The following is a 25732-nucleotide window of genomic DNA, read 5'->3' as shown; positions in this document are numbered from 1 at the left end:
ACAACAACAAATGAGACAATTTTCAACAAATTAATGAAACTGAATTCATTTAAAACTATCAGAGTCTGTTTTAGTGTCAAATTAAAGCTGATTACTGACAACTAGAACATTAACGTTACTGTTTTAATCACATTTAAGTTTCCTGAACATTACATTAATGTCAACCAGCCACAGTTTTATGAACTTAATGAACCACATTACAGGAACACAACACACTTCAGCTGTTTACATTGTAGTGTCTGATGTGTTACTTATCATATGGAATCTAGAATGTGTTCTCCTTTTAGAAGGCATCCTTATAAGGATTCCTATGTCAAAGATATTGATTGACATTGCTCTTAGGGGCCTCTGTGTCTAGGAGAAAGATTGACAGGGCCCTCTGTTTGCTATTTTGGTCTTTTAGCTGAAACTATTTGTTGTGACTGCATATTTGCCCTCCTTGTTTAGAGCATATAAAATGACCACCAGCCTTTTGTTCGGGGGAGAGTCATATTGGCTGGGGAACTCTCCACAGGCAGACCATGGTGTCTGTTCAGATGCTGTCTTATTTATGTAATAAATTATTATATTAAGCAACAGTGTCAACGGACGTTTTCTTCAACATCTGCACATCCTTGATGGCTAAGAGAAACCACGACAGCATGAAACTCCACACATTAGCTTGATGCTACGTTAGCTTTAATCAGGCTACCACTGAGCAGCTAGCTCAGTTAGCATCACTAACATTTAAGCTAATATTTACTATGCTAACTTTCTTCTCTGGTCACACACACTGAAAAAACTCCACCAACATCTGGAGTGCATGGCACACATTATATCTGACATTAAAGCTACATATAAAGTGCATTAAAAGCGGCACCGATCCGAAAATAAACATTTACTTACCGAACTATCAGAGTCCTTTCAGTGTCTGCTGGTAGAATCAGCCGAAGGCAGAAAACTGGTTAAAACAAGCCAACGGGCAGGAAAACTGTCTGTGGAAAATGTTCTGCTGCTTCACCGATAAATAACCAACAGTTATTATATCAGAATTAATCCAAACGAGGACAGCAGCGTCTCTGCTGCCTCTTCCATAGGACCTGTCAATCATTCCAGACCAGACTGTCAATCAAGTAGTCCCGCCCCCTGGCTTCGCAAAACTTTAACGCTCTATAAAAACAAATCAATGATTTATTTTAAGATCGGCCACCCGATCTCTCATTTTGACCATGAAAACTAACGAAAAAAAATGTATGTACAGTCTATGCACCGTACTCTGTTTGGCTCCACACTTGCTGATGACCACTTCCGGTCTCCGAAAATGAAAAAACGGACCTTTTTTCGTTTCTGTCTCTTATTGATTTTACTTTCTTGTTATTCTAAATATAAAACTAAAATAAAAGCATTTTTTGAAAAAATCGTATATCCATTTTTGATCATGAAAAGGAAAAACGCCTTGTAGTTCAATTTTAATTTTTGTATTTTAAAACGAAAATCAAATCACCACTCGTTTTTTGTTTTTCAATACCCGTTTCAGAACGGAAAATCCAATTACCAGATCCGTACACGGACCCTTGAAGATAACTTTTGGTCACTTATTGCAGTTTGTTTTTTATTTGATTCCAGCATTTAAATGTTGTAAAATGCTACATAAAGTCTCACTTTTATTTCCCCCAAATGATGTTTTATTAGGTTGCGATACCCCATGAAGTAGCCTTGCAAAGAAAGGATATTTTGAATAGTTTTTTTTTTTTTTTTGAAAAAAAATTACTTGAACAGTTTTTTCCACTCTGTAACTACTACTTGTCTCACATTTTGTGTCCATTAAAGCTGCATTAGGCAGAAATGTAGAAAACAGGGTGGAGGGGTCTCAGATTAATCTAAAATAATATCTTAATCTTTCACTTTGGTAGTATACTGTCATGGTTATTTTCAAATTATTTTCAAATAATTATTTTTAAATTTGCCAGTTAAACTTTTAGTCTGTTAAATTGGAAAAACAAGTCATCACATTATACCTGTGTACAAACCTAAAGCACTTAATATGTAACACATAAGTAATAGATAATCATGGATCCATCCAAATGTTGACAAAAAATAAGTCACATTATTACATTTATTTTAAACTTGAAGGTAACTTTTGGTCACTTATTGCAGTACGTTTATTTGATTCCAGCAGCTTTTTCTTCTAAATGTGCTTTCCAGATTCTGTTTTCATTTCATAATGTCTCATTCTTTTACTTATTATTGTACACTTTCTCTATCTCCTGGTCCAGCAGGTTGTTTCTAAACAGCCCAAAGGAATTCTCAAATCTGAGGTGGAGAATATCATCCAGAGAATATCTGAGGAGCCTAATCGACTATCACGATGTTAGTTAATTGTTTGGCTGATTAAATGACTCCATGCTACATATAAAAACAGGTTCAAATGCAAAAACAAACAAACCCATCAGGTTAGCTTTTTTAATTAAACTTCTTCCTCCTTGCAGATCTTCATGTCAGAGTGAATCTGACTGAATCCTAATTAGATTTCTCTCCTTCATTAACATCATGGAAGCTGTCTGGTTGTTTACCTGTTGTGAGCTGCTTTATTGTTGTTTTGTTTCAGTTGATGTCTCCTTCTCATGATTGCACTTTAATGAATAAACAACGAATAAACACCCGCTTCTGAAAAAATGTATTTATTTCGTAAATAGAACCGCATCTTCAGCTATAAGACAGATTTACAGACAGGAGGAGGACGGACAGACGGACGGACAGACACAGCATCAGATATCAGTGAACAGAAGAGTGATGGCGGTGGCTTATTAATTGTCAGGTGCGACACGATTTACTGATGAGAGGAGGAGGAGAGATGGTTTCCACAGAGACGACGAGCAGCCTGCTGTCTGACTGGATGACGCTGAGTCACAACATTCTGCTGCAAACTGACATTTTAGTTCCGACTCCGGCTTTTTAGCTGATTTGATCACGGAAGCCTTAATTCAATGGAGTCTTTTTAGAAGCTGTTCTGCACTGAGGTCATCTGTCTGCAGTCAAAAGTTCAGAACTTCAAAACAACAGTGAAGGCTGAAGTTTAAGGACAATTTATAGGCAAAATTAACACAAATTCTGAAAGTGAATCATCACTCTTCCAGCAGCTCAGAGCTCTTTTAGCTCAGAATGGACCCAGATGAGACATGGACAGTATCTCCGACAGCAGCAACTCCTGCAGACAGACTGAGCTCTGGGTCTCTTTGAACAAGGTGAAGCTCAGATGTTGCCTCTGATGGATGACATGGAGACCATCAGAGAGCTGAGGTGTGATCAAATATTAAATCTCTTTTCTGAATTATGTGTCTGAGTAATCTTCCTGCTCCTGGAAACGCCCCGGAGGCCTCGTCTCCAAACCATGACGTCAGTGCTGCAGCGCTTTAGAGAATCTGCTCCTGGTTTTCACATGATCGGTCCACAGCTGTTCGGACCCGAGCAAAACAGATGTGAAAACACCACTTTGGTGCCACTTGAGAGTGAATTACTTCTGGCGTTTACATCTCATCTGATTGCCTGGTTTGAGGCTTAATTACTGCTGGATGGTATTTTTGGTTTCTGGCGTAAACGTGGGGGAGTGTGGAGACCTCAAGTGTTCAAATCCTAAATATTTAACCAGAAAATAGTAAATGAAACTCTATTATTTTAAAATGTTGTAAAATGCTCCATAAAGTCTCATTTTTATTTCCGCCAAATGATCTTTTATCTTTTTTTTCAAATAAATAAAATAAAATAAAATTCCAATAATTCTTTAAAAGTTTCCTGTAAAAGTTTTATTTAAAAAAAATCCCCCAAATTTGGCAAGAAAATTCTAAATATTTTCAAAAAATTTGTAAAAATCTTCCAAAAAAAATCCTAAAAATATCTAAAGTGATTCCATATATATCAGTAAAACTTCTAATACTTTCTTTAAGAGCATTCACATTAAAACCAACCAAAATCCAGTGAATTTCGCTGGATTTTGGTTGATTTTTTTGTGAACGTTCTTAAGAAACATTTTAAACATTTTTTTTTCCATCAAAAAATGTCCAAAGATTTCTCAAAAATGTTGAAAATGTGGACATCAGAAGTTTCACTGTGAAAATATTTTTTTCTTCCACATTTTCAAACTTTAAACTGGGTTAATTTTGACTCTAAAATGTTTACTCACCTGATGTGTTCTGAAAAGCACCATATTCGGCCAAATCTCCCATAACAGGTTAGATCTTCTAAAGCCTGAAACTTGAGTCAGGCTGCAAAAACGAAGGTCTAGTTTCCTCTGGAGCTCCAATTACAACACACTGACTGGTTATAATGTAATCTTTGTCCAGTGACGCCCAAAACATATTGCCTACCTCGACTTTAACAGTTCTAAAAACATAATTACTCATGTCACAGTGTGCTTTTCTCATCAGTTTAGTTTTGAACACTAAGGGTCACCACACTGAGCACAAGGGGGCATCAGATCTGCTCTAACACTGCAGGTGTTTCTGCACAGCTCCGTCTCATTTGCCTTTGGCAGGGAAGCACTAGACTTCCCTCCTCGGCCATCTGCTCCAAAATATCATGCAGAAATCAGCAGCGTCGCAGCACTGATGCCCCAACACACCGAGGCTAGCGGTCGTCTAATTTCGTTGATGCTTCTACTAACTTGGTGGATGATTTTTTTTTCCCGTTTTTGTCAAATCTGACCTCACAAGAGCCGAGTGATGATTCATTTATGGCATCCACTGACCTCTGAGTAGTTTAAAGGAAAATAACAAACAGACTTTAACTGGAGACTGATAGGAGTATTGTGGATCGACCACATCACCCAGCTCTGCTCCTCATCAGTTTTAGACAATAAACGACACGGCAGGCTCACATTTTTCCAAGTCTGTCTTAAAACAACAATCAGGCATTCAGAGTTTTTCCTCGCTTGGATTCGTGCTGGCCATAATAATATCCACAAAATTGGGTCCTCCTTGTTCTGTGCAAAAATACCTCTACTGCAGCTCAGTGGGAAACAGCAGTTTAGGGAGAATCAAAGCAGGAACTCTGCTTACTGAAAAGAAGAAAACTCCTCCGAGTCCGACTGCTGACACTGTTCAGCGTGCACAGAATGAGGACACTGGATTTTGTCGCTCACCTCAAAAAGAACTTTTTCACCGATCAATAGTTCGTTCAGTTCACATACAGACATGGATATTACTTTAGGCGACAAGGCGAGTAAAAAAAATGTGAGCCTGATAGAAGTGGACTCTCTGTGGCAGTTAAAGGGTCGGCTGTGAAACCTATGACGGTGTACTTTTCTTAATCCATGCACAGATCACAGGCGTATCAAGGTAGATGATTTAATAGCAGATATGAGGTCAACTGGTTAAAAACTGGAAGCGTCCTTTTGCTCTTTTAAATATCTGATGGCAGACTAACATCCTGTTTACAGATACATCGATATGTAAGAAAAATCTAACACAAATACAGAAAAAAAAGTATCGCAATAATAAATAGACACTTCCACTGGCAGTTGCACCCGTGTGAACAGAAAGGAACAAAGAGAACCGTATAGAAAATAAACAACAAGGACATTCAATGAATTGACTGACAACAGTATGACAGACAACATGCTGAACCATAGCAACACAAACATCCTGTGACTCTGAACGCTCCCTGTGTGAGCTGAGGCATGTACCGCTGCGTCTAAAACGGTTGTCTTGGGGGATTTCTACGGTACGCTTCTGTCAAGAACCTTCTGGAGTTCTCCTCAAAATAAGAGCCGTCACAAAGCTCCTCCTTCCAGCTTATTTTGGATCAACAGCGGGGGAACAGAGTGTCAAAGAGACACGGCCTTTGACCTGCATCATTCAACAAAGCTACGTGACAAACTGTACCTTCAACCAACACGGCCGCCACACAGAGAAACATTAAACCTCCACACACACACAGACACACTTCAACAGCTGGTGAAGAGAAACACACACATGGCAAAAACAATGTAACAGCAAACAGGTGATTTAAATGATTTCAGTGGTGACGGGTGACAATGATTTTTTTTCAGAAAAGAAAACCAATAAAATATGAATCTGATGTGATTTGTGCAAACGCTCTGCTTTTCTTTTCCTATCTGCTCAAAGTGAATTATATTTATCTATCTGAACATAGAGACATTCTGCTGTCTGTGTTGACATGCATCAGCCGCGATTTGGAAAAGCATCTCACCATTAAAGCCATTTTTGTCCCACTGAAATAAAAACGATACCATCTTCTGATCAGAAATGTTTCCAGGCAACTCAGATGAAAGATTTTATCTCCAAATCTGTGTGTACAGATGTTAGAAAACCCTTCAAATATGCCCTGATCCTTACTGTCTTTAATGCTGAGATACCTTTGGTCGTCGGGCTGATTGAGAAAAGGCATTAGAGGGGATGAGTACAAAGTAGCAACAGGCTCAAACAGCTTCCATCTGCAGTACCTTCAGTAATCTCTCAATAATAGAACCTCTTCAAAATGTATGGCTTTTTAAACATCCCGCCTCTTTCAGAGCGACACATCGGGGAGACAAGAGGCCTGAACAGTCAGACGAGTAAGCAGCACGAACAACAACTAGTCTTCTTAACAACAATATATAAGCTTCTGTACAATCAGGCACAAAAATAAACACTTTCTCTTTCAAACTCCAGTCGGAATCCTTTGGTCTTTGGTACCACAGCAGAGCTGAAGCTCCACGTACAGTATTGAGAGAGTACTGCAAGGCTGAAGGAGACAAGTCAGCAGAACCTCTGGGTCAGGATGGCTCTGGATGCTACAGGACTGTGGGCGGTTTAGCTTTTTCCCTTTCAGTCTGAATGAGAAAGAAGGTGCAGCAGTGGGGTCGGCAGCTGACAGACACCCGTGTTAGAAGTTTATGGAGCGGTTTTCTGGAAGCAGTTTGATGTGGAGCCTTCGCTGCTAGTCGACACCTCGGAGGTGTTCTCATAATGCAGTCTGACGCTCCCCAGCTTCTGCCCTGGTGCTACATGCAGGATCCTGGTTTGTCAAACCGACTGTGACCTCCGCTGAGGTCGGTCCACTTATCCAAACCGGCTGGGTTAGCGTACCTCTGTAGCAAAAATAGCAGACAGCCAGGAATCTCCATTCTGTGTCTGCTTAGACTTAGAAGGTCTATTTAATGCCAGTCACAAGAATAAATGCTTGGCAGCTGATCAGAAAATGAAAAATAAATAGCTCTGTAAGAACTCATGGATCGAAGGGCTGATCAGACAGACTTTAACCATTAAAGACACTTTTAAAGGTAGTGGATTCCTGTAAGGTGTGTTCAGGTGATTTTACAGGACTTGCTGAAACCTGAATCTTCTGACATGAAGGACTGCAGCTCCACAGACGTCAAGCCAGGCTGACTTTTGCATTACAAATTTTATTTCCTTCAATGTTGCAGCTCCCATCTGATCTTCCCCTCAGCCTTTCTAAGAATTGATTCACTCAGGGACACAACCTGGTGAAGGATGAATCAACCTGCGGCAGCGAGCCAAGTCCTCAGGTTCTTCATCCCGTGTGACTGCGATGACTCCAGCTGAGAGTGCACTGAGTTTTAAGTGAAGCAGTTTACAAAATGGTGGAAGGGCGGAGGGGGGTGTGGTTATGGTTCATAGCGGAGTGGTAACTCTCCCCCAGTCCTGTGTGTTTAAAGTCAGTGGCGCTGGGAGTCAGCAGTGGGTGGCCTCGATGGGCGACAGCGTCAGGATGCTGCGATCGTTGGAGTAGAAGTTCTCCGTGTCGCTCCAAGACCTGAAAACAGGCAGCAGTGACTGAGGGTTAGGAGACTGATGCAGTGTGTGTGTGTGTGTGTGTGTGTGTGTGTGTGTGTGTGCGTGTGCGTGTGCGTGTGCGTGTGCGTGTGTGTGTGTGTGTGAGTGAGGTTTGGATTACAATCTACACAGCCTGACTGGAGGAAGCAGAGAAGAGGGAGAAATGGATGGGTGAAGAGTTAGCAATGGGTGTGATGTTAGTAGTGATGAGTATCAAAAGTCTCTCTTCATAAACTCACAATAATACTGGTTTAACAAGTTTAAACTGTTTTATTTAAAAACACCTCAAATGTATTTTTTAAGGAATATTATTTAGCACAGATTGAAGGGTTTTGGTTCATATGAATGGCAGATTTAAATATTTCTATTACTCCTGTCATTACCTTTCATTGTGAAGAAGTTTCGATGCTCATGCTCCTGTTTCCAGCTAGAATAGTCATTTACCACATTAACAATGTCTAGACTGGATTTCTGATTCATTTAATGCTATTGTCATTGAAAAACTGCTTTCTTTCAAAAATAAGGACATTTCTAAGTGACCCCAAACTTTTGAACGGTCGTGTATGTGTATACAGTTGTGGGTTTGAAAACATGCCCACACAGTGTTACACTTCTAATGGTGACAATATCACAATTTTACCTTTGATTGTTGTGAATTTAGTCAGTAATACTCGACTTAAAAAATAACTTCAACCAAAATTTTAGGCTTCTGAGTAATGAATGCTGCTACCTGGAGTTAAATTAGATGTCAGTTTAAAATGTTAAATAAACACCTAGAGCTGACACAATCCAGTAAGCTGAGAAATTAACTACTGACGGACATTAAATTTGTATTTAGTGAAGTGGATACAATAATTTCTGCTCTTTGTACCACCACTGCTGTTCTGTAGAAAGAAAACAGAACTATAAAAACAACCAAGAAAACATCACCAATTACAATTAAAGCACTGAGTAACTGTGGACATATTGCAACTGAACGATCAAATAAAACACAGATTAAGATTTTATAGATTTTAGGCCCAACAGGAAAGAAATGGAGACTAAATATGCATATATACACTATACTCTCTGATTTACTTTATAACTGTTCCACAAAAGCAGCAATGCACCAGAGTCTGCTGCTGATGTAGTTTTGATAATGTTTAGTGACAAAGGTTCAACAGGTGAAAAAGACCAGTTTCTAAAAACATGCAGTTCCTGCTGTTGTAAAGCTGTTTAAATATTTGAAATCTGCTTCCTTTTCCGGATCTGACTTGTTTGTTGTTTGAGTTTTTGAGGTGAGACTTGAGTTACTCAACTTATGGATATAAATCAACACAATTATTATAAAGAGAAAAAAAGTCATGGTCAACAAGCATCAGCAACATTCTGGCCTCATTCAAGAATAACCATCAGTACTTGATTTCCTGCAGGTAAAACATACATCCTGAAGGTGTGTTAGCTATTTCAATATATTTGCTTTACTAGAAAAATATGTATTATACTGTACCATGTTCCAAAGCACTAAACACACAGTATAAAATTCTATATTCTGTTTTTCTATATTCTATATTTAGAGGCATGACAGACTTTGGATCTCATCCATTTGTTAACCACTGAAAACATTTTGGGATTGACAGACCAGTGTTTGGGCTGAACAAGAAGAACACGGATACATCCTGGAAGTCACAGCTTGCTGCTGTTTGAATCCGCCGTTAAAGGTCACAGCAAAACAACCTCCACTGCGCTGACTCACATCAAAGCTGAAGCTGAGTTGATGATCAGAGCTTCTACCTCAGAGCACTAGCAGGGAGTAGCAGGCTGACTGTGGTTCAACATCACTTGAACAGTATCTCCATTCTGACTGATCCACCTGATCTTCACGTGACTGCAAGAGTGAAGCCTGAAATGTACAATCGCTCATATGTTTCATAGCTGAAAATGCGACCAGAGGAGAACTGCATAACTCTGCACCTGTTGATTTAGCAGCTGATTTTTTAAATGCTAAAAATCAGCTGCTCCTGATCTTTCATTTCTCAGTGCTCTCTGTGATGAAGACAACCGTTTTAAGACCTGGTAAACAGAAAACAGGGCCACCCAGGGACTTTAAATAGGCTGATGACTCAAATGGTATTTTGACTGGAGGCCCTCTCGCGTGCTCCCACACTAACTCAGCTGTCTACCAGGGCTGGGGTCAAACGGAAACATCTCAGTGCTAAAACCATCTTTGCTCCCCGGGTTACGGTAGACTAAGAGGACATTAGCAACTGAAATACTTTTGGCACAAGCCAGTGGGAACATGAGCCCAAGAAAAGAACAGAATAGGCAGATTTCTGACAAGATCAAGCTCACAGGGGACGCTAACAGCACATGAATAATTAATCTGGAAGGTCGAACAACATTATGCAGATTTCAGACACGGAAGGACAAAGACACAGCGAGGACAGAAAAAGACAAGTGCAGGAGGAGGGGGAGTGTGTGAGGGGGGCACAAATACATACAGGTTTACATCGTATATAAAATACCAAAGGCAACAGCAGCCGCCATGCAACAAGACAGTCTGGGCATCCTTGTTTTGTAGCTTCTCGTAGACAAATAGAGTGGAGTTCCTGTAATTTAAACCTGTAGAGAAGGTAGACTCCACCCAACTGGAACACCCCCAGCTACAAAACAAGCATGCCCTCAACATTGGCCTCTTCTCAGAAGCACATATAAGGCTTCAGGATCCAGTACAAAAAATTAGTAGATACAGCGCGTAGCAGAAAAAGAGACTCTTTGAGACTACACTTCCCAGCAGCCTCTCTGGTTTTCAGGTATGGTCCCCTTGTTCTTAGAGGAGTAGGAGCAGGATGGCAGCTGAATCTCCATCCTCTATTTTCAAATTGGAATGCAGATGCCTTAAGTTGTAATTAATATTTTCAGCAGTTCAACAACGCAGGCTTAAAGAATCAGCTGCTGAAATAAACAAGTAGGATTGTTCAGCTTTTTTGCACCACAGCTCACATGTCTTCATTTTCAACTGCATAATTTTATACCAAAAGGTCTCAGTAAAAGTTGCTTGGCAATTGGATGGAGACCCAGCTGCCTGGGTGTGACATCTAAACGGGCGCCTATCTTGTTTATTATTAAAAACATCTTGGACTCCTGTGGACTCCTGACATCCGTGTCTGTTCCTGCCTTGTTGCTTCTAGCCATGATTCAGCTGTAGCATTCAGTGCTGAAACAACAGGCCAAGTCAAGCAGCCAACCACAGTCGGGCTTCCAGTAAATATCAGATAAATACTTTAAGTATTATATAAGTTGTAATTATGCTTGCTATATGTCCTTTCCAGTCATTAAGCATAGAATACAGGAATGGGTAGATATATTCCCTTTCCCCTATGGCAGTATCCTAGCATTAAGGCCAAATGTGGTGAGTCTCACCACTTATTCAATCAATTATCTCCTCAAACCCAAAAGGTGGAAGACAGGGACAGTAGGGACGGACAACGGTGTGTGGTACATAGAGGGTTCGTAAAGTGGGGGGAAGAGAGGATAGAGACAAAAAGGGGAGGAGGGACAAAAAATAAACCTGCAGATTCAGCCTCAATTATATTAGTCGACTATGCTCTTTCTATTTACAGCATAAAGCACACCTAGACAATATATTCTCTGTGTTCATTGTTGTTGTTTATCCTTTGGAGAGTACAAATTGGCTGCTGTTTGCTCACTTTGAAGAATCCAATTGGCTGCTTCGTGCCAAGGTCAGAAAACAGATCAATCATTCCCACAGGAAGAAATTCATCTAAATTTAATCATGCATTTAGTGGCCACTTTATTTGGAAGCAAAATGGTTTTGTGTCTTTCAGTGAAATGACCCTGAGTGGGATATTTTATGGAGGATATCCTACCAACAAACGTCTGGGAAATAATGACGGGTATAAATAGTGAAGAACAGGAGAAGGTTTATGCTCTTCATGGGCTGACTCAAAGTTTAAATGGATTATTTGATGTGAAACATGTTAATGATTTTCTTCTTCTTTCTGTGGTTGCGTAGAAGACAGTGTTATCACAGAGAGTCTGCAGGTTGCTGTCCACAGGGGTTGAAGGGAGGGTAAGGAGAAACACTGCTTCCCTTATTCACCATGCATGCTGTCAGTACCTTTACAACACACAGTTATGAAGAAACAAACATGCGAGCCCACACCACCCGTGTCTGTACAAAGTCTCCTGAAAAAGACTAGCACACAAAGAACAAGAGCGCTACATATTCATTACGGATCTAATCAATACTGAGAGTCCCAAGCTGTTTTGAGGAGTATTGATTGCTCAGCAGAAAGAGCTGATCAGGTCAATTAATCAATGACCCCACCGAGTCACTGGGATTCAGGTAAAAAGACACATTGAAACTGCAGACTGGGCAGACCAGCAAACTGTGAACTCAGCTTACCACTCTTTAGAGCTGCACTAGGCACAAGCCCTTCTGACAAAACTGTTGATATTTTATCATCATTTGTCACAAAGCGGACCTGCAGCACTGAAGAGAGAATCAGTCTGCATCAGCTGAGCTCACTTTGTGCGGTAAACTGACATCATGTTTCATTATTACTGTGCACAGAAGGCTTTATATTTCAGACACGGCTCACTGTCATCTCTGGCCACCTAAATGCAAAATTGCAAAGTGGCACTTGAAAGCCAAGTTGCTACAACTTTCCACTTAAGAAGTGCTTTGACAGCTCTTCAATCATGAGTTAATACTTGGAGTGTTTCACACATTTTCAGTACACATTTAGTGTTTATGATTTGGCCAGCTAACCATTGTTTGGTTTCAGAGTAGACCTCCAATGAATAAGAGGATCCACTGGACAATACAGGAGTCAACCTAAAGCTAACAACTTATTACAGTGGTGGTGTCATCCTATAAAGTGCATTAGAGATTAGACAATTTTCACTGAAAATTGGCAAAAGAAACTACCTCCCATTTGGACACCAACCTTTGATTTGAAGGGAGCACGACAGAATAGATAGAGGAGACAGACAGAACAACAGATCATAGCATATGATAAGACATAGACACATGGGATACAGACAGACAAACCCTTACATATGGGCGACACAAACAAGACATAGTGTAGTATTGAGACCTGCTCCATGCCTGTATAGTGCAGAAACAGAGCATTGAAAGGACCCTAGTAGAAATACTGTAACCCAAACTCTCCTTGGCCAGACTGCCAAACAACCACACCTGCATGCTGTGTAGAAAGCATGGCCATCGCAATCTAATCAGTCGCTGGTCTCTGCTTACAAGGAACACAACATATTTCTGGTAATACACTCCTGTGGATAAGAGGTGAAGCACACTTTTCTGTCTGGTTAATTTAAATGTTCAGACTCCAGACTCTCCCAACATTGACAGTGATGGAATTGAACAACTCATGAAAGTGCCGTCCTTGATGGCTTGATCCACAAATCTTCAGCCTCTAACTCCTCCTTTGGCTGCTGTCCCAAAGTCCTGCTAAGCTGCACCTTAAAACCGATCTGTATGACCCTCTGAAACCCAGCTTCACCAGAATCTGAACAAGAGAGACTTAAAGTCACGTCACAGTCACATTATGGGCTATAACAGTCGGACTGCAGCCCAAATTTTTGACACCAAGATATGGTGAGGGTTCGTCAGGATTCATAATCATTGTTTCTTGTTGTTGTCGTCTTCCCCACCTGTTGCTGCGGCTGGATGCGTGGCAATTGTTGGCGCTGGCCTTGCACTGTCCGGTCATTTGCTCCAGGAAGTGGGCCAGGCGGGAACAGCCACTCTGCCCATGTTGGTAGCAGCACAGGGACTCCACACAGCTGAGGGTCTGCGCCTGGGGGGCTGATAGAGACTGGAGGAAGGTGGTGAAAGAGCAGAAAGAGAGGGTGAAGAAAATGGTGGCATGTGAAGTTGGAAAATGGCATAAGGAGAGTCGGTGAAATCCCAGAAATAAGAAGAGAGGACAAAGGAAAAAACAAAAGAATAGGAAAGCAGAAGTGAGTGGAGAAAGAGAAGAAAAGAGTATGAATTAAAACCAACACGATACAGGCGGACTGTTTTTTTCTGACAGGATGATAAGGCAGCTGGTGGATGACATATTGCATGCTGTCACAACAACAGTGATGTACACAGAAAACATTGGAAACATGCTAGACAGGGGACTGAAACGTTGCAAATAACAACATAAATCACTAAACCTGTAAGCAAAAGAATCTTTGAGGAAACAGACCAAAAATACTCAAAGTGATAAATCAAAAATGATGTGCAGTATAACTTGGGGTGGTTGTAAAGCAGATTGCATCCTTGGTCTTCTTTGGAAACAACATTAGATCGAAGAGCTAAGCAACTGTTCTCAGGCTATACAGTTAATTTTGTGTGGGGATGCAAGTTTTGAACAATTTCCATAAGTGAATTTAGTATGTTTGCTGCATAATCATCTCTGCTACTTTGGGAATGTGAAGAAAAGATCAAGTAAACAGAATTTACAGTGCTATAAATGAACAATAATGACCTCTTTAAACATTACATTACTATATTACTGATATCAGAATAATCATCATAGCTGATCTACATGATGCAGTGACTTATTTACTATAGTTAACATGAGTCCAGCTGCTGGAAACAGCTGTACACAAATACTGTCGCAGCAACTTGATCAGTCCAGGAAATCTGTCAGTATTTATTGCTACCTCTAAAATGTATTATATTCAGGGCAAAGAGTTGCTGATACAATTTAGTATGTTGTTAGAAAGAATGTAATCAGAGTCCTTTTGCTCCTGAAATTACAATTAGCAGTTAGACAGCAGAGAGGTTGGCTCATTTTACGTAAAGCCTTGAGTTCAGTCAGTAAACACACCTGTAACTCCATCTCATTAAAAAGTAAGTTGCATCACCTGGGGGGCACAGCCAGCCACGACAGGAAATCTACAACATCTTCTCACATTTAAACTGCTTGTCCCTCATCTTTGGCCTTTTCAGTTAATATATTTCTAATCCAATAAATTATCAACGACACTTATCTGATTAAGAATCTTCAACATCCGCAATTCAGATTACCTATTTTCCAAATGTCAATTTTAAACTATTACAAATTTCTATGGGGCCTTATATTACATATTATAATAGTGGCTGGGCATCTTACACAGGATACTGTGTGCATAATCTACAGCAAAGTAAAGACACTATATTTAATTGGGCACTTCAGAGTAACAGATTGCTCTCCTCAGATATTTAAGCACCAGTAAGAAGGTCGAAGCACTATCAAAAAGAATCTACAATCCACTCTATTTTAATTGGCCGCTAATTTCACTGCAGTGGGTCAGGATGCACCTCTGGTGGTATAAAATGATTTCAGAGTGATCCTTCAAGGCAAGATGAGCTGTCTCTCTGTTGCATGGCCTCTAAAGCTCAGCTCAGGTCTTTCTGCTAGCCTGTCATATTTTTGATGGATCACTCAGCGTCCAATCCACATCCTTCAGCATAAACTAACCATGAACCAAGGCCAGCTGGTGTGATTCATAGGCAGTTATTTAAGCCAAGCTCCTTTTAACTTCTCTTCCCTTAGAAAGGCATTTTATTAGTTTATGCATATTTCTTAATAACCTACCCTCTGCACGTATCATATGTAACTCTGTGTATCGGGACTATATTGAACAAGATGTGTGGTATCATAGTTCATCAAGTCCAAATGGGTATCTGGAATATGAAGTCTTCTGTGCTGCTATCTTATACATGCACATGATAAGAAACAATACAGCGCCGCCATCATCTTTCCCACTCACTTCCTTTCATATATGTGAAAACTAATATAAAACTCCAAAATATTGCTTGTATCAATGTAGAAGCTGCCTTGCAGTGCAAGGAAACCTCTCACTGTCTGAATAATAAGGCTAAAAATAGATTTTGAGACTAATCAGATTTTTCAGAGAGCCAGTGATGCATTGGTAGATAAAGCTGATTGAAGTTGCTGCCTTGGAACCTGTGGGATCAGGTGGCTCTGTTTATCTGAGTCAGCACCTGAGAGACGGTGTGTGACGGAGAGGAGACAAAGACAAAACAGAGACAGAGTGGTGTGAGGTTACACTCATTTAGTTTGCATTGTGTACCCTCCCTTTGTGCAGCCTAGGAGGACAGCAAAATTAGAGATTAACCCTTGATTTACTTTAGGGACCCACCTGGTTCTTGTGATTTCAGGTATTATGTGTTGAGTCATTTGTCATGATTAAAAATTACTCTGGTACAAAAACACATCATCCTCCCAATTAATGGAGTGCCATTAACTTCTTTCAGGACAGGCAGAGCAACGTAAACACGAGGTAGACTCAATGAGTTAATGAGTATCTCCAAATTTTGCTTCATAAGGAAATTAATTTTAAATGTTCGTCTTTGATTATTTCATGTTGTCCCCTTTGATGTAATACAAAACTGTCCTGTATTCATGACTGAATGTGCCACTCATGAATTCTACAGTGCTCTGACTTATAATGTTGCTGTTGGTAGATTTCTCAGCAGCAGAAATTGGAGATACTGTTGGCAAGAAACCAAAGTTCTGCTTCCTGGCTGGCCACAGCAGAACACACTCAGTTTGATCTCACTATGAATTATTCTGGCAGTGTCAGGTGCTCCAAGGTTTCAAGGCTCTGTCTCTATCACAACATGGGGTTTTCTTTTTGTTTTTGTCTTTGAAAAATATGCAGACAAACTTATCTGTGTAGCTATAACATATAAGTCTCCACTTCTACCATGATGAAGAGAAAAGCTGAGGTTTCAGTCTGTGATTTTTCCAAACAGATTTACTTTAAACCACAGAAAAAAGCCACCAAGTCTCAGCTGTGCTATGGGCATTAATGTGACTGAGGCCAGTGTTTATATGTTGGTAAAATGTCTTTGGTGTTTCTATGCTAGTATGACCACGAGTGATAAAAACTTTTCATTATGATGACTGATTTAGCTTGCTCAAGCCAAAGAGCCACAGCATCAACTGGTGAAGCAGCAATCAGTCATCACAGGACTTGCTATTCACATATCAGCTTCTAGAAGAAGTATCGGCTGAACTGGTTATTTCAGCTCTGTACTGTTTCCAGCCAGCTCCTTGGTGCCATTACCTTGCAAAGTTCTAACAAGCAGGTGTCAGACAATGCCCCCTGTAAAATCAGGCTAGTTCTGTGGTAATCTTTTGTTTTTAGACTTTTGCAGAAATGCCAGAATTGAATGAGTTGCAAAAAATGACCAATGACAGCAATATGGATGACATCAGAGTTTGGTTGATTTACTATATTAGTTAGAGTTCAGCTTGGTTCTTTTATTTAGCGCAACATTTTGTTGGTTGACAACAGAAACAAGAAAGCAAAGTATCTTTGGCAACTGTAGTGCGCTTCAGTCTATTCATGACAACGTAATAATGTTGGGTTTTTAGTGTGGTATATGGTGCTCACAAAGAACATTGTGTGGGGAGAAAGCAACACACTGAAACTGTTAAATTATTAAAGCAAAAAAAAACAAAAACAAACAAAAAACTTTAAAAGGGATTACTGAAGCTATCAAATACTTACAAGCATTCAATGATATATCATTGAGTATGGCAGGAGCAGATGGTTGAATGAAAATATGGCAAAGACAATGAAGCCAGCATGCCAACAGCATTCTCTCTCTGTCTAAACTCTAAACCCATACCTGATCAATAACAGTGAGAGGTGAATTGAGACCGGGTTAGGGAAAGGATGGGCACAATCATGGTTGGGTAAGGGAGGACAGGGTCAGTCACATCTGGGCCAGGAAGGATGAGGTTATTCATTGGAAGGGTAAGGAAGGATGAGTTAATTATGACTGGGTGGGAATGCATGGAGTCATTCATATACAAAGTGAGACGGACAGAAAGACATACAGGAATAGTATTTTTACATATGAATATAAGGGCAGTGTGGAGGGCAGCTGTGACATACAGCCATGAGGTAACAATCAAAGGTGCAGGTTGTCGGAACCAAACAGAAGGGCATGTGCAGTTGACCGCAGCTGTGAGGGGGTGACCAGGGTTGGTTGGTCCTCGGGTGAAGCCATAATGCCAGAGCAGTGACAGCACGAGGGGGACAATGGGAGTGAAGTACAAGTATGGTACTACCTAGGGGAGCATGGGTCTGGGCTGGGGGCAGCAGGGGGAGGATAAGCAGCTAGCAGGTGCCAATTGTCCTCCCCTGGGCTCCGCTGGGCTTTAACAGGGTCATATTCTGGGCCGACTGAACCCTCACCCTCTTCCATCTGAAGGACACAAGATGCTTACAGTGAGCCCTGCTGGCTAGTCAAATGGCTCATCCATCAGTCACCCAAGGAGACTGATGGGAGGCCAGACACTGACACAGCAACATAACAAATCACACTGCAAAAAATATCCATCTTAGTCATTTAGTCTCTTATTCCATGTTAAACAAATTATTAATTGGATGTTCAGATCCGAAAATACTGTTTCTACACTACCAGTCAAAAGTTTGGACACACCTTCTCATTCAATGCTTTTCATTTATTTGTATTATTTTCTACATTGTAGATTAATTCTGAAGATTAACACTTTTTTGTTTACAACATAATTCCATTTGTATTCTTCTATAGTTTTGATCTCTTCAGTATTAGTGTACAATGCACAAAGCCAGAAGGTGTGTCCAAACTTTTGACTGCTAGTGTACTTGTTTCAAGGTTTTTCTGGTATCTAGTCTTGTGTTTAAGCATGGTCTTGTTTCAGGATAGGATGCTCGATTTGAACAAATCCTAATTTTGAGCAATTTTTTGTCTGACAGAGATTAGAATTAGGCTTTTCCAACTGGACATGTCCTCCATTTTCCAGTGAAGCGACTCAGTTAAAGACTAAAGATCTATGAGTAGAGTGGATACGTTTTGTAGTGCTGCTTATTCACCAAATAGCAGAATAATTAGTCCGTAACAAGCGGTCAGTCAGTCAGTGAGTCAGTCCATGCTGCACTGTAGGGGGCCAGTTAACTGAGGACATTTCTGACCCTCACTCTATAGTGTTCTCTAATATACTTGTACTCACAGTACACAGAGAGCAAAGCAATGGCTGAGCCTTCACAAGTGACCTCATCAACTTAGCAACTGAGTTGAGAAAAATCTTTTTGGCTTACAAGGCAAGGGATCAGCTGGTTCCTGGTTTTTGTGCATGTCTGGTCTTATTCCCCTGTTGCAGATCTGAACCAAATTTTAATTGGAACTGTGAGATAATCATAAATCACTAATTGTGACAAGGCCTTTCTGAAAATTTCAAGGGGATGATGAGGTCAGTGGAGGACAGCTTTTATTTCCCACAAAGCAAAGACAACTGAGCACAGTGGCTAGAAGGCCGGTAAGCTCAGAAACAGCTGAAAAAGTAGGCAACAAATGAGCAGAAAGAAGCTTGAGGCATACGAAAGATGTCTCAAGGGAAGCACAGATAAGAGCGAATCTATTAGTATCCAAACCAATTAACCTGCTGCTGAATCTATCAGAGCTACAGAGAAAGCAAACAACAGTAAACCCACGAGAGCCCTCTGGGTTCTTTTGTGATTACTTCCATCTAATCTAATTAGGTAAAAAAAAGATCCTGACAGGTACTGGAATTATTTCAACAGAACTGAATAAATTGCATTATACAGCACAATGACATGAATATATCCCTTTGATTTTAAACTCAATAAAAGCATCATGGGTATTTTTACTAATTCAACAAACAAATTACTCAAATCGAGGCAATAGGATCTCTTTTGCACAATGTACTATGTGCTCTCAATTAACACAATGATCTACAAATCTTTAGTTTGCTTCTGCTCATTAAGTTTGTATGATGAGAACTGCTTTGTCTAGAATAAATATGATAACAGCTATGCAATGAATTGTACTGTCAGGAATTACACATTTAGTTTTTGTTTCAGATTGTTGACTGATGGTCATTGTCATTTTAAAGCTGCTTTGTTAACAGGCAAGTTTCTCATGTTTTATCTCATCCATAATACATAATTTAGAATTGACTAATAGCATCTTGCAGTATAATACAACTCAATCGCACCACTAACTACAGCCTACAAGAAGACCATAAATTTGGATCTACTTGACGGTACGATTTATTACATGTATTAGGCTGCTTTGGTTTTAGTGAGGTGTACAAACTGGCAACTAAGTGTGCTATAAATCACTATAAACATTAAAAACAGCGTATTATTTTTAGAATATGACAGTTAGATTTCCAAGTAATTCCTGAGAAGCATACAAATTAGCATGCTATATAGCTGTAAAGGTGAAGATGTGCTCAAGGCAAAGTAGCATTTAAATGAACTCAACCCATAGTCTAAGATCAAGGTATTTCTTTGGACATTGGTCGTTTGCCTTTATCCAAAGAAGCTCATGCTAATGTTAGCATTTCCCTTGCAGGCTGTTTATAGTGATATCAGCTGTGACAGTGTAAGATCTTGAATTCATCAGTCCACTGACTGCAGCAACACAGCTGTTCATCATGCGTCTAACAAGACTGCATCATGCTGCTGGTACAAGACGGCCCAGACCACTTCAAGAGTTTGTCATGCATCTGTACTAGATTATAAGTCCTGTTCTGTGAATCTGTTGAAACCATGCAGGAGGACAACTCTGAGGTAAGGAGGGTGTCTCAAGTGGTGAAGCCAGTTTGAAGGCTTCCAGCTGGACATATGTCATGAGGATGGACCATGCTATATTGAGAAAGGGGTGGTTTGATGGGCTGCACCATGCGACTGATCGATGTGCCACTTGTGAGGGGCATGCCAGACTGTGGTTGTAAGACAAAACCACTTGGTAATGGTCGGGAGGCAGATCTGATCAGATACCCTGATACAGGATGTTGTAGTCAGAGCTGTGATTTCCAAATCATGACCCCAAAAAGGGTCTCTGCATTACAACATCGCTCTCACATTATAACGAGTGGCGACGGAACAGTCAAAATTAAGTGAGTAAGGAGTGCCGTGGGATTTCACATTCATTCATTCATTCATTCACATCATTTACCTATTTGTTCATGCAGTGGGTGGGTAGGGTAATGACAACACCATGCTGTGACAGGCAAGAGTGGAAGAGGTCTCAAAACACATTCTCTGTGTCAGCCTACAATGCAACACATGCAGCGTCTGAAGGCTTGATATCACATTCTTCTGCATGATCTCCAACCCCACAACGCCCCCAAAACAGGTTTAAACTTCCCTCATCCCAATCACAGAGAATGCTGATTGGCTTGTCCAGGGCATGCAGTCACAGACATGAAACAAAAGGCCCTGCTCCAAAACCAGCAGCACACAACCCTACAGTTGAGGTACTGCCAGCGTTAGAAAAAGGCCTCAGGAGGGCTACATGAAGTCCAGACCTGGGAGAACGTTTTTCTGTATCGTACGAACGACTATAACCAGGAGCGCTTATTCAGTAAAGCAATGTTTCTACTTTTAGAGGCTGTTCACAGTATCTTGTAAATGAGACCTTAACCCCAATTTTGTCAATAATCTGTGATTAGATATTTTCGTTTCAGACTTGTTCGGACATTTTGACGATTACAGTATCTGATAAAAACTTTGCAAAGCAAATATATATATATTTTTTACCAGACATAGTATACAGTTGGATTGAAATTTGCAGTCATGTACAGTTCTGAATAAAATGACATAAACCTCCATTGATCATAAAAATAATTTTAAAATTTTTACATCTTCATGTAAGACAAGACTCTAAGATATTCATAAATCATTCGTACTGTAAAGTGAACAGGAGTGAAATAATATTTAAATAAACTGCAGCATCAACGCAGGAAATACAACAAGTGAGTACTGATGCTGACTATTCAAGTAAATGTACGAGTCTGCTGTATGGAAGCATTGCATTTGAAAGAAGCACTCCTGAAATATTTGTTTCATCTGAATTGAGTTTTCGATCTATTTTAAGCCCAGGCCTGAATCAGTCTCAGATCCTCTACCTAATTTTGCCCAGCTGGCTCTTGGCTCTGGACAAAGGCTGCAGAGCGATGAAGTCATCACCTATCGCCACACGGTTGGAATACATCTACACCAGGAGAGTACAGACAAAGGATCAGGTAAAGAATACACAGACACACAGAGAGGTTAGAAACAGGGCTCTCACACACACAATTTATATATACACACACACACACACACACACACACACACACACACACACACACACACACACACACACACACACACACACACACACACACACACACAGAGGAAGACAAAACAGAACAGAGGTTAGAGCACAAACACAAACACCACATAGGATTGGAAAAGGCAGGTAATTTTTTTCTGAGAAATAAGCAGAGAATTGTCAAAGGAGGAGGGTAGAAACTAAGTCATAAACAATCTCCAGCTGTACAAATCAATACAGTAACAGTGTGGGTCTGAGAGGTGGCCAGGCACACAGTGTCTGTCTATATGGGTATGTCTGTGACCAGAGCCAAGTCATGTGGTGTGTACGAACACCATGACTGTCCTGTTAAGAAGTGGGTTACTTGTGACCACAGAAGCTGGAAATAATGAGCTATTTAAACAACGTGACATTCAGAACATTTTCTCTCTGTAAAGCTTCTGAGTTTCCTTAACATTTTAGTTTATTTTCTCCCTCCAGGCCCTTCTCACATTGCAGCAGATGTAATTTCCATTTTTGTGGCACAAGTAGGAATACACATAAAATCTAACAGTGTGCACAGACGACAGTTTAACTACTGGAATGTATTTGGTCTTTCCTGTGCAATTTCAACACCTTTAATTAGGTTTAGGTTTGAGCCTGGGCCTGCAGACTTCACAGGAAAAAAATTATAAATTTACAGATATGACTTTAATTACCAAAGATTACCAAAACTAAACTGTGATTAAGAGCAAAAACAAATCATCTGCAGTTCCCGAAGTAGCTACAGCAGAGTAGACTCAGAGAAAAAGTACAGAAAAAGTGTTCAAATAAAACAACTGTTGTGACCAAGAGAATTATGCTGCGCCTTGGAGTCAGGCCAGCAGGTTGCAGAGTTTGTAAAAGGCAGGAAAACCTTTGGGAAAGAGCATATTTAATCTGAAAACTTCAACTGTTCACAACCAAAGGAGAAATCCTTATCTACTGCAGACAACTGGATGGAACTTATTAACAGAGGTTTCCAGACAACAACCTGTAAACAATTTCCCATTAAACCATCACACTTTGCTCTTGTTCTTTGTGCTTCTACACCTCCTCCCCTCGTTACCTGACTCTTCTGTGTGCTGGTGGGCTGCAGATGTCTGTAGAAGACCTTCTTCACCACATCAGGAAAGAGGCAGGTTATGACGATGATGATAATGGCGAACCAAGCTGAACCACTGGAGAGCAGCTGCACGAAGACGAAGTACATGTCCTGGGTGTGCAGGAATGGCCTGGTGGAGAGTGGAAAGGACACAATGGTTATATACTGCAGAAGAAAGGGAGAAGATATCTAGCTTTATGCATCTCATTATTGGTTAAAACAAGCCAGTCTTGGCTCACTTTGCCCTTTTCTTCGTAAATTTAGGTCTCTCCGGCAATAGAAATCGTGCTCTTTAAAATATTTTATTTTTCCCTGACACAAAAGTTTAACGACCGGTGCAGATGTCAGACTACAAATATCAATTATGGCCTGGTATCATTAGGATGGCTCCTACAAGTCTCGGTTCACTGGACTGGACAAAGTGGTTAAGATTGATCTGATCAATCCAACATGCAACCAGACATGCAGACGGGATTCTAACAAAGCCTCGGTGATATTCGTGTCTCGTGACAACGTTGGTTGTTCCATTCAGACCCTCAAAACTATGCTGGCAACAAAGAATGATACAATACATTTGCATTATTGTAAGTGAATGTCTTTAAACAGCAATTTTAGGAAAGGCATAAAATACTGTTGATTATTTTAAAGTAAAGTTGAGGTGGTAAATATAGACATTTCAGTAAACAAACTTGTCTTTAAGTTTATCACTGAGGTTGGAGTCTGTGGTGGCATTGCACTGAAATGTATCTGTTTTTCCTCTCGTGTTTGTAAATGCAAAATGCATCCCAGTTCAAAACCACTGCAAACTACAATACAACCTGGATAATGCACATATGGTTCTCAATGTGCAATTATGGCTTGCCATCTGTAATTATGATTTAATGCTTTAATTGTTGTTTCATTCAGAGAGAGCGTTCCAAGGATTTAGTCCTTCTGAAATAGTGTTGTATGGCCATTGCACAGTATGTTTTTCAAACATGGTTAGATGTATAGTCTGAGCACAGGGACATATGAAGCTATGGCAAATCATTTTCCCTGAGTTCAGATGCAACATGTTTTTTTTACAATAAGCAAAAAATATTTAAAAAATTGTAAGAAGTTGTTTGTACCAGATAATGCCTCCATAGAAGAGTGAGAAGATGAAATAGAAGGCAATCGAGCCCCACGTCACGAAATGGTTCATCCACGTCCAAAACTGAGTCTCCAATGCAAGCTGTCATTACATATGTTGACACACAGACACACATACAGGAGGGGGAGGAAACAGAGCTAGGCGTAAAACACTGATACAGGGACAGGGACAGTACTCTGTACTGTAAATAAAAGACCTTGATCCCAACCTGTGACAAATAGTCTCCTGCAGTTAATGACCACTGACATCATCCTGTTCATGAGATATTTTATTTCATACTGGGACCCTGGCAGTACAAATGTGTCCCCATGGACCTAAACACATCATTCAACTTCTGGCTAATGAACACAGTAACCATGATCTGAGAGTTGCATTCAGCTATTATTAACAACTAGGGAGAAAAAGACTCAAAAAATACATGTTAGGAAACAACTAACTACGCATCCAACTTGTTCTTATCAAGATGCACGGCAGATATTAAAACACCTCTTTATATTTAATTTGGTCACTTTGTCTCACTCCCAGGTGTATTATCGGGGTCTGCAGCTTGTTAGGTGCTCAGTTTCCTTCATCAGCCACTCATTTATGCTAACTGAATAACTTGGATTTTTGTTTTGTCCTCAGCAGATGGCATATGGTAACTTGGTATTTCTACTCTACTACATGTTCAAATGTCCCTAAAACTACTGTTGGCTAATCTCAGAAAGACTACACTACTTCACTGTGAGAGTATCATATTAAATGTCATTTACCTTTAATGTGACGGTGATGACCATAACAGTAAAGACCAGCGTTCCAAATGTCCAGTTCCCGAACATCTATAAACACAAACATACTGCAGTTAATAGCAGTCATTCTTAAGTAAGACTTCACCATCTGGGACTGGGTGAGCTGATCTATGTTTTAATTTATATGTATATGTGATGAAGAAACATTTTGTACAAAGCAGCAGTCTTATTCAACAAGTTGCATGGTGTCATGGTACCTATAATAAGGCCTTGTGTGTGACTGCCATCAGTAGCTCCACTTATAGAGTGAGAGCTGTGGGAGGTACAGTTTTGATGCCAGCCAATTCAAGACCCTGCTGGAGTCTGAACATTGAAGGCTAATAACGCGTGGAGTAAGACATATCTCAAGACTCGCAAGGAAGTACACAACAGTTGTGGACCCAGAAAAGGAATATTTTAAGTTGCTGCTTGTTTAAATCACAATTATCAGTTTTTACCAAAATCCCTACAAACTCTTCCGTATGGGCCACCTTTCTTGAAAAATGTTATGTCATTTTTGGTCTCTTAACAATCACTGCACTTTTGATCCACTGTGTATGTTGTCCAGATTTGTCATAATCAAAGTGTAAACTTAATCTTGTTGCTATAGCTAGTCAACTAAATTTGAGGTAGTATTTAGGCCTATGAGTCTACAGTGTGAAACTGTACAAAAATGATCATATATTTGAAGCTTTTGTGACACTTTCATGTGATGATGAATCTAGGTATGTGTGGACTTCTGTGGGCTGTATGTATGTCTGAGAGGGAGGAAATTATAATCAGAGTGATTTAACT

At 40.2% G+C, this 25732-nt stretch overlaps 1 protein-coding gene across 4 annotated transcripts in view; it reads right to left on the bottom strand.

The window, feature by feature from the left end:
* Positions 1 to 2644: 2644 nt before the first annotated feature.
* atp11b (ATPase phospholipid transporting 11B (putative)) overlaps positions 2645 to 25732 on the bottom strand; it is a 58301-nt gene continuing 35213 nt past the window's right edge. For 2 of the 4 annotated variants that reach the window (XM_035943165.2, XM_023298867.3), the window contains 5 exons: positions 24923 to 24988; positions 24148 to 24251; positions 23003 to 23168; positions 13449 to 13612; positions 2645 to 7752 (listed from right to left, as the gene is read on the bottom strand). In XM_035943165.2, coding sequence (XP_035799058.1) covers positions 7671 to 7752; positions 13449 to 13612; positions 23003 to 23168; positions 24148 to 24251; positions 24923 to 24988 — 582 coding nt within the window. In that variant the 3' untranslated portion in view covers positions 2645 to 7670. Of the gene's footprint in view, positions 7753 to 13448; positions 13613 to 17878; positions 18016 to 21727; positions 21814 to 23002; positions 23169 to 24147; positions 24252 to 24922; positions 24989 to 25732 lie in introns of those variants that run through there. The other 2 variants (XR_004846494.2, XM_035943167.2) reach the window with 2 other exon arrangements.

Source organism: Amphiprion ocellaris, chromosome 2, assembly GCF_022539595.1.
Source record: "Amphiprion ocellaris isolate individual 3 ecotype Okinawa chromosome 2, ASM2253959v1, whole genome shotgun sequence".
Taxonomy (NCBI): domain Eukaryota; kingdom Metazoa; phylum Chordata; class Actinopteri; family Pomacentridae; genus Amphiprion; species Amphiprion ocellaris.
This window is presented reverse-complemented; position numbering and strand designations above follow the sequence as displayed.